This window comes from Pomacea canaliculata, linkage group LG3, assembly GCF_003073045.1.
Source record: "Pomacea canaliculata isolate SZHN2017 linkage group LG3, ASM307304v1, whole genome shotgun sequence".
Classification (NCBI taxonomy): Eukaryota; Metazoa; Mollusca; class Gastropoda; order Architaenioglossa; family Ampullariidae; genus Pomacea; species Pomacea canaliculata.
In genome coordinates this window covers 12776972-12786758 of record NC_037592.1, presented here as the reverse complement: position 1 = coordinate 12786758, position 9787 = coordinate 12776972, and the positions used below count along the sequence as shown (strand labels likewise).

At 36.4% G+C, this 9787-nt stretch overlaps 1 protein-coding gene across 1 annotated transcript; it reads left to right on the top strand.

The window, feature by feature from the left end:
- Positions 1-6555: 6555 nt before the first annotated feature.
- On the top strand, positions 6556-8304 carry LOC112558890. The gene is made up of 4 exons (XM_025229635.1): positions 6556-6670; positions 6887-7172; positions 7576-7642; positions 7865-8304. Exons 1-4 carry the CDS (start codon positions 6556-6558, stop codon positions 8054-8056), a joined length of 660 nt encoding a protein of 219 aa, XP_025085420.1. The 3' UTR covers positions 8057-8304.
- Positions 8305-9787: the final 1483 nt, after the last annotated feature.

Sequence of the window (9787 nt, the reverse complement as noted above, 5' to 3'; positions counted from 1 at the left end):
TATCTGAAAATAAATGTGAAATGACCAACAGTGTATGTGACAGAGCACAGGAGTGAGGTATGTGCTTCAAAAGCGTGAAGAATGACCACAGTAATTTATTACCATGACTACAAGAGAACATCGAGAATAGGTGCGGCAAGTCTTTTTGTAAGACAACACAACATATACACAAACACACACACAAAATTCTTATTCTTTTCCCTGAACGCGTTGCCCCAGTTTAGTTATCTGGTATAATTTTAATCAATGCCCAGTATTGTAAATGTTGCAAAAAACACATAATTTTGTGAAATGTATGCGTCTTGCACATAAAATTATTTTAATTTTTACATTTTAGACATCAACAAACGCTGTACCTTCACGTCATTTTCTCATTTTCTAAAAACATCTAAAATAAAAATACACATTTTGCATTTTACATTTTTTACCGCCGTCTGTGAAAATATTAAATTGCTTGTTAAAATTAGGCACATATACCTTAATGACGAGTAATCTAGGTAAGTGCACACAAAACTCCCTTTAATACCAGTCTCGTGACATATCTCCATACTTATTAACAGATCAATGGCTACATTGGATTTTGACATTTTTATTTTTACTACTTTTGGTGATGTGATTAAAAGTGTTTTTTAAAGTTTATTTTTCTTTTTACTTAGAGCATTCTGTCAGTCCCAAACTATAAAAAAGCTGCTGACAGTCTTCGTCCTCAAATTATTTAGCATCTTCAGAGTTTGGGTTAGTATGACTTGGTCGATTGCTACATCATCAAGATATGACTGTTCTTGTCAGAGAACAACACTTTAGTGTGTTAAAAATCTCAGACCCACTTTGTGGTCATCTGTAACAGCACCAAGAGAAATGAAACCTGTGTTTAACATTCATTCAGTGGATCCCGAGCCATGGGAAAAGTCTAGTGAGAGTCTGTTCCCGATCACTAGTTCAACACTGACTGAGAATGAGTCGATCATTCTATCTGCTGAAGTAAGAAAACCACAATAATATGATATCGTAAATGATATATTTCCGGCCATCAAATTCATCAAATAGATTATTGACGATCCAATACATTAATTTTGTCCGAAAAAAGTATCTCAGACGTTTCAGCTTTCGAGACTTTAAACTTTAACGCTCACCACATCACCGTAATTTCATTCCATTTTACGTCTGGAATTTTTTTCTTTTGTCTTATCAAGATTTACGAGATTCTCATGGCGGTCATGTGCTGGCTCATGATTCCCTTTCTTCTGTTCCTGGGAATCCCTGGCAACGTGGTGAGCGCCATGGTGTTCTACAGACAGGGTCTTGGAGAGAGAATCAACGTCTGTCTCTTCCTCCTGGCGCTGGCTGACCTCGTCAGTGTTGTCGTCCTGCTTCTTATGAATGTGGAGGACCGAGTGAGAAAACACTTTAATCCTGAATCCTGGTTTACAATAATCTATTTAGGGGGTAAGTGATGGTGGTGCTGCGTTTACTTTTCGCCTATTTTGTTGTATCATTTTCTCAATTTAATATCATTTACAAAACTGTTGAAACGTTGAAAATACTTTATTCTTATGTTTTGTTACTGATTTAGGTGTTAAGAGTGCAGAGCGAGCTTCTCAAGTTTGCTGTCGGCTGTCATCGCCTGTGAGCGCTGTTTCTGTGTCGTCAGTCCCCTCCACGCCAAGCGGCTGCTGAAGACGTCCACCATGACCGCCATTGTTGTCGTCTGCTGTGTCGTGCTGGATGGCAGGGATGTGTGCTATCGTGGTTCCCAAACACACCGTCGGCTTTATGTATGATTCAACTGCCAATATCAGCAAGTCCATCTTGACAATCACAAAGTAAGGTATTGGCCACATCACAACCAAAAATACGTTACGGCTAAAAGTAGGTTGTCTGTGACATCGCAAGTAAGGCGTCACATCAAAGAGTATTTGTAAATCAAACAAGCTTTGCATGTTTTTAATAAGATATTTATGATGTCTTTTAAAACAGTAAGAATGTTCTTCATGGAATGGATTTTCTTTGCATCTTTCAGATACTATACAGATAACAAGAAAATCCATTCGATCTTCGATATCATTGTGTATTCCACGGCACTACCAATAACATACTTCATCGTCATTGCCATCTGCACCTTCATTACCGCCATGATGCTACATGCAGCTGTCAAACAGAGAAAGTCGATGACAAAGGTGACGACTGGGGCACAAAAGATTGTTTACCAGGGTACTAAAATGTCGAGTAAAGAGGTGGCAGTAACCCGTATGTTGATCGGGACCTCTGTACTCTTTCTCAGTGTGTATGGCGCCCAACGTTGGTCTTCAGATCTTCTCTCTCTGGCTAGGAGATTTAAATTTTACCAACCCGTATTTCACTCTGAATACAGTGCTGTGGTATTTTATCTTCATGTGTCGTGGCATCCGCTCCTCAGTAAACTTTTGTGTTTATTACATCATGGGTTCAAAGTTCAGAGACTCAGTATACAGTTTCTGTCGGGGCATCGGAAACCTTCCAATGACAAGTCTGTGCTTAACGAAGTCAGCAGGGAGTCAAAATCCTTGTAGACATGGATGTTCCTTCATTCAGTACACAAAACTAATATTTTCTCTTGTTCCGGCCCACATTTATATATGAACAAAGATCAATAAAATATATTAAACTATGGATCTTTGAAAAATAGATAATGAACAGTCCATTGGGATGATTCATGGTAAACTAAAAATCAAATTTTGAACAGAATCGATAACGATGTATGGGTAGAATTTCGATACCAACTAATCGATTACTTTAATGCTGTGACTAATGTTGAATATGAAAGATCGAAGAGTGCGAGCTGATTATGGATAGAAAGGGCTGATTGTTCAGAATTGGTGGGTCGACGGGTTAAAATGTATTTATGAGAAAAGTAGATAGAAGGTCAAATAGGATGCATGAATGTTTAGATGAGGATAGATCGATCGATAAAAAGGAAGAATTATATCTTTGGAAATAGTTCTTTATGATCTTAACGGGAATTCATTTAAGTCTTAATAATAATTTGTTCTCAAGAAAAGGAATTTCAATAATTTATTTCGTTTATGTTATTTGTATCATCGTGACTATAATGATACAGTATTTTCTGAAATTATATTGGCATTTACCAGAAGATACAAAATTAATTGTGTAATGTTCATAATTAAAAAAAGAATTAGCGATTACTAACAAAACCTATGACTTTAAGTAATAACTCCACCATTACTACTAAAAAATAATGATTTCGGCAATAGGTCAAGTCATATATCTAAAGAACACAATGGAGGCGTTCACAAGTATTTTGTCAGAATTGGCAATATTTTCTTTTTTACCTTTAGTGGCGCTGTAAAACGGAATTACCGAATCATCTGAAGGTTAAAACTTGCATTGCAAAATTAATTATGGAGTGCAAGAAGAACAAGATAAATTATATTAAACAATGATTCTTTTGTCCTTATTCGACTAAATTATGCAACCAATTGTTTGTTGCATCTGAAAATTTCTTGATTCATTGTTGACGGTTATCATTGAATTTTAGTGGTGTTTTTACATTATAGACGATAAAATTTAATCTAAACATTGAATTCTATATGTGAATTTAAATTGCTTGGATGATTTGATCAGCTAAAGAGGAATACAGTTTTATAATTTAATTAAATATATGCGTTTGCGCAAGACAACTTGCATTAAAGAGAGGCTGTACAATTCCTTGTAATGTTTATCTGACTGCTGTAACTCTGTGTTAATCATTTTTTTTGGAACAATCTCTGCTGCTTACCTGGCTACCGGAAGAAAGCCTAGCTTGTCATCAAAAGATCACAAATCTTCCTCAAATTAAAATTATATTTATGTCAATGAAATCTTTTTTGTATTACTAAAAGCAAAACGTGAGCTTTGCGAAAACGGATATTAGTATCTACTCATGGGTTAATTGAATTTATTTGGACGTTTGTGAAGGACATGTTGTCTCATACACAAAGTTTACTGTGGACTTTTGTTGGAAGGAGAAACAATAACAGAGGCAGCACTAAAGGTATCACTGGTATTAATGACATTTCTCGTTTCTCTATATCTTGCCAGGCTAACACAGTTTGGGTTTAACAATATCAGTATCATCATTCAAACTGTTTTACGGTTTTCTTTCCGTTGTGTAACGACCAGAGTCCTGGCGTATATCAGCAGCTTTACTAGTGATGCTGAGTGTTGAGAGGACTGCTGCTACATTTACAGGTTGTAACCATGGCGACAGGCTGCTTGCGAGTTTTGTGACTTGTGACAGTTTACACAAAAAAGTTTGAATCATCAATAATGTGTATCAGATATATATTTTACTTGAATTTGGTGAATAATTTCTCACCTAAATATTGTTTTATTTTCTCTGTAAACTATCTGTTTGTATGTGCGTTCGTGTGTGTGTGTGTGTGTGTGTCTGCACCACTCAAGTAAATTGTTTTAAATGGACTCCTGTTAACGTGGCACATATCGTTGACGAAGTGACATTCTTATAACTTTTTTTATTTTTTAAAATGACAAATATAGTAACACACATATTAGACGACTCTCGAGAAATAAGCAGCTGAGAATATCTGTTGTGGTGTGTCAGGAGGTGACCGAGTGTTGTAACAATCAGTGTGTTTTTTAAGAACGACTGCGGCAACAGGTAAACGTTCGCCATTTTAAGATATGAATGTTTGACACTCCATCAAGTTGCTCACATTTCCTTTTCTTTTATTGTAGGACATTCTACAAGCTTTTAGAAAACATTTGATAGAATTCGTTCTTTGTTGAAAACACGCATTCAGATTATTTAGCCTTTCAAGCGTTAGACTAACAACGGCTTGTGTCTGAAACTTAATCATTGGGCAAACATTGTTCCTAATTTATTTCTTTTGTTCACATAATAAATTTTTTTCCTATTAAATTTCCAGTGTTTATTTTTTACTTTAACGTATATTCAAACAAAAATGAATATTGGTATACTTTGACATTCTTTTCTTTGCACATTTCTCAAAGCCTATTTTATTTCTTCCCTTCTTAGCACATGAGATTAAGGTTGACCCTTCACAAAGCATGACCTTACTGAGACAAAACTATTAATCCTCGTCTCCAGCTCCTAACATCTTCTGAAAGTATCAGTAAAAGATGAAGAGGAAGGAATAATCTTACCCACCTTTATCAACTGACAGAAACGTTTTCTAGTGACTTGGCTGGTAGTGTTAAACTCTTACATTCACCTTCAAGCTACAGAGCTGTAAAGATAATTTCATAACTATTAAATAATCAGAGACAGTCAGGAGACAAAGCAGACAATGAAATGTTCACCAACTTACTATATAGACAAAAGGAAAATCAGACCAGAAGTAAATACAATTAAAACGATTTCCTTAGTACGACCCACAATGAGCTGTGTGTTTACAGAGCGCAAAGGAACTACACTAGGTTATGAAAGAGGGCTTGTACACGCACACACGTACACACACCAACACACGTTTACAGACAAACACACACACACACATCGCGCTCGTCAATACAACACAAAATGTTCTTTAAAATATTTATGTTTTTTAGGTACTAAAATCGACTGCTCTTCTAATTTTTTTTCTTTCTTTTTTATTTTTTTTTTATTTTTTTTTTTTTATATATATAGAATGCCTACAATCTCGAGAGTTGCAAAAGGGTGATTATGGAAGTATACTCCCATTGACATTCTATTATTTTCTTTAATTGAGATTACATAGATTGCCACATTTTAACAGTTTTTCTTTGTACAACAGCCTCTCTAATTAAATGTTCCGTCTGAAATCAAGAAAAAATCCTTTAAAACTCGTGACATGACATTTCTCCATATTTAAGGAATCAATCGCTATCTGGGATTTTAGTATTTACTAACCCCGCCTTTATTAAAATATTGTTAATTATGCAGCCAATAGTAACTTTTTTTCTCATTATGGTTAAGTGTTGAATCTTTTATTTGCAAGAAGCAGATCAATGCGACAGTAGTTCAAATCCTTATAAATAATTGTCGTGACAATTTAACTCAAGCTTTACAAAATAAGTTTACAACATTCATTCTTGTTTTGAAAACAATCCTAGATATCTATCTAAAGCGTTTGGGTGAAGTAGGACTGGGTTTAACGCCGTTTCAAAAAAAAAAACTTTAGTTTAAGATGAGTTGTAGACACTCACTGTAGTTGTCACTGCCACATCACTGACAGAAATGGATTCTGTGTCAGACATCAGTTCAACCGATCAGCAACCATGGACAGACTTTAGTGTGCGGCTGTTCACAACCACAAGTTCAAAGCTGTCTGAGAATGAGTCGAGCATTTTATCTGCTGATGTAAAACAACAATTATAATATTTTTTCTATAAAATTTAGTGCAACATTGAAAAAAATAAATTTAAACCAACACAACTTGCACACTACATCGTGTACCTCACTGACCCAACCTGTTCTCTCTGTCTTATCAAGATTTATGAGATCATCATGGCGGCCATGTGCTGGTTAATGATTCCTTTCTGCTGTTCCTGGGTATCCCTGGCACCATTCTGAGCGCCATGGTGTTCTACAGACAGGGTCTTGGAGAGAGAATCAACGTCTGTCTCTTCCTCCTGGCGCTGGCTGACCTCGTCAAGTGTCGTCATCCTGCTTCTCGTGTTTGTCGAGGACCGAGTGAGAAAACATATCAGTCCAGACACCTGGTTCATAGCAGTCTGGTTGGGAGGTGAGTGATAGCGATTTTATCATTAATTGTGTTATGATCATAAATGTTACAAAAGACTTGTCAAAAAATTTTTTTGTGACTCGTAAATGCCTAGTAGATACATGTATATACCTCATTCACGAAATTGATTTATCACAAAGCATGATATTTTTCTTGTTAATGAGTTATAAACATCAGAGGACTGTATCTCTTTATTGATATAGGCTTTTCCAGCGCCGAGTATGTTTCGCAGTTGCTGTCGGCTGTCATCGCCTGTGAGCGCTGTTTCTGTGTCGTCAGTCCCCTCCACGCCAAGCGGCTGCTGAAGACGTCCACCATGACCGCCATTGTTGTCGTCTGCTCTGTCGTGCTGATGGCAGGGATGTTTGTTATCATCCCATCTAAGCACTTCGTCGATTTTATATACGATCCGTCTACGAATATCACAAAGGCTTTCTTGATGGTGACAAAGTAAGTATATTATAATAGTGGTGGCAGTATTTGTAAAACGGATTCTTATGTGTCGATTCAACTCGATGCGCTTCGTTTAGTCTTGTCTCTAATTGAATTTTAATCATTACGAAAAGGCATATCGGTCCTAATCCTATTTTCTTCTCTTGAGACAACTAAAATCTTGTTTGCCTAGATATTCGTTTTTATTTTGCTTTTCAAAGTTGTATCAAACATAAATAACATTTATATGCACTTTGACAATTTTCTTACCACATTTAGCGAAACCTATTTTATTTCCTTAAAAATACTTAAAAGATATATATATATATATCACTTAAGTCCATAAGTAGCTCAGAGAATTAAGATTACTTAAGTTATTTGCAATGTACAGTAAAAGACAGTAATAGTTTTTGTTTCTCAGGTTCTATTTGGATAACAAGAAAATCGTCGACATTTTTGACATCTTTATCTACTCCACGATACTTCCGGTCAGTTTTTTCATCGCCATATTAATCTGCTCCTCAATTACCGCCATCAAACTACAAGCAGCTATCAAACAGAGAAAGTCGATGACAAACGTGACGACTGGGACACAGAAGACTGAACATCTCGGTACTAGTATGTCGAGTAAAGAGATGGCAGTAACCCGGATGTTGATCGGGACCTCTGTTCTGTTTCTCATCTGTGTGATGCCCACTATTGGTATTCAGATATTTTCTCTTCTCGTACAAGAGGTAAACTCCACCAGCTTGTACTTCACTCTAAACATTGCACTGTGGCATTTCGTCTTTCTGTCTCGTTGTGTCCGCTCGTCAGTCCATTTCTGCGTGTATTACATCATGGGGTCAAAGTTCAGAGAATATGTACACAGTTTATGTCTGCGCGAGAAAGTCAAACAATGACTTTAATTAGTCAAGCCACAAGAAAGTCAAACTCTTTGTATATTTGAAAACTGTGTTTTTTCATAGTTCCTTGAGTAAGTGTTACAAGCATATCTCTGTATCTCTGACCGTCGAGGATGCCAAAACATTAGATTAGCGAAGAATGTATGAAATATACTAATACTAAAACATATTCTTCTAATGTATACTTCATAACAACAACACAGCAACATAGCCCTGGAAGAAAAGAGACATATTTTGTACAACTACAGTGTTACCTCGATATACGAGTGCCCTGACATAGGAGTTTTTTTAGATACGAGCCGCCGAGCGAGCGATATTTTGCTTCGAGATAAGAGCAAGATTTGAGATACGAGGAATCGCACACTACACCGCTGCACACGACCCCAACATCCGCCCCGCATGTTGGGGTCGTGTGCAGCGTCTAACAGTTTCTCCCACCTCAGACTAGACCTCAGTCTGTGTGCTTGTTTCCCTCGTTTTGGAAGCATTTTTGATAAGTTGGGTTCGCGTTTTTTTTTTTTTTTTTTTTTTGCTTTGTACATTTACAAAACATTATCACATTTATTTTTGTAACCATGGGTCCGAAGAAGAAGATGTCTATTGAATTAAAGCGCGAAATCGTAGAAAAACATGAGCAAGGTGTGCGAGTAATTGACTTGGCGAGGATGTACGGGTGTAGCACATCAATGATATGTTCTGAGCTTAAACAAGGAGTTGATGAAGGGTACAACGCCAGCTAGGGGCGTTACAATAATTTTCTAAGCTCCGGACTTCTCTCCATGAAAAGATGGAGAAACTATATTGACTGTGTGGGTGACAGAGAAGCAGCTTCAAGGAGGAACCTTAACACAAAGCATCATGTGTGACAAGGCACGAGCGATTTACGGTGATTTGCTGAAGCAGATCCCACACACTTCCACAAACGAAGAATTTAATATGTTTTTATAGAATATGTATTTGTTATTCATAAATAAATGTTTCTTCTTGTAAATACACTTTTTCTTATTCAAAAACACTTAACAAAAACAACTGAGGTGGTGTTTTGGGAGCTGGAACGGATTAATGGCATTTCAATGAATTTCAATGGGGAAAATTGCTTTGAGATACGAGCAATTTGACATACGAGCAAGGTTACGGAACGAATTAAACTGGTATGTCGAGGTACCACTGTACCTATATATATATATGAAATAAGACTACATGAACTGATTTGCCTTTTTGTTATTTTATTAGCTAAGGCAGTTGGCGCATAAAAGTTTTTGTTGGATGATGAAAGGTCGCAGGAAAAGGTAAATTGATCTTTGAAATTGGATGGATCGCGATCATGAATAAGTCGACAAGGATGGATATATCCATTGATAAAAGAATTGATCTCTGAGTACAGATAATTCATGAATCCATCGGAATCCTATACTATAAACTAAAATTAAAAAACTATTGGGAAAAACGATAGGCATACATAGATGATAGATGACAGTAAACCTTGGTACTAGTATGTCGAGTAACGAGTATGGGTAGAATCTCGATAACAATGAATCGATTACTAAATGTTGTGACTAATGCTGAATATGAAGAGATTGAAGAGTACGGGTTGATTATGAATAGAAAGGGCTGATGGTCAAGAATTGGGTCGACAGTTAAGATTAATTTATGACCCACGTAGATATAAGGTCAACGAGGATGCATGAATCTTTAGATGAGGAGAGATCGATCGATAACATGAAAGAA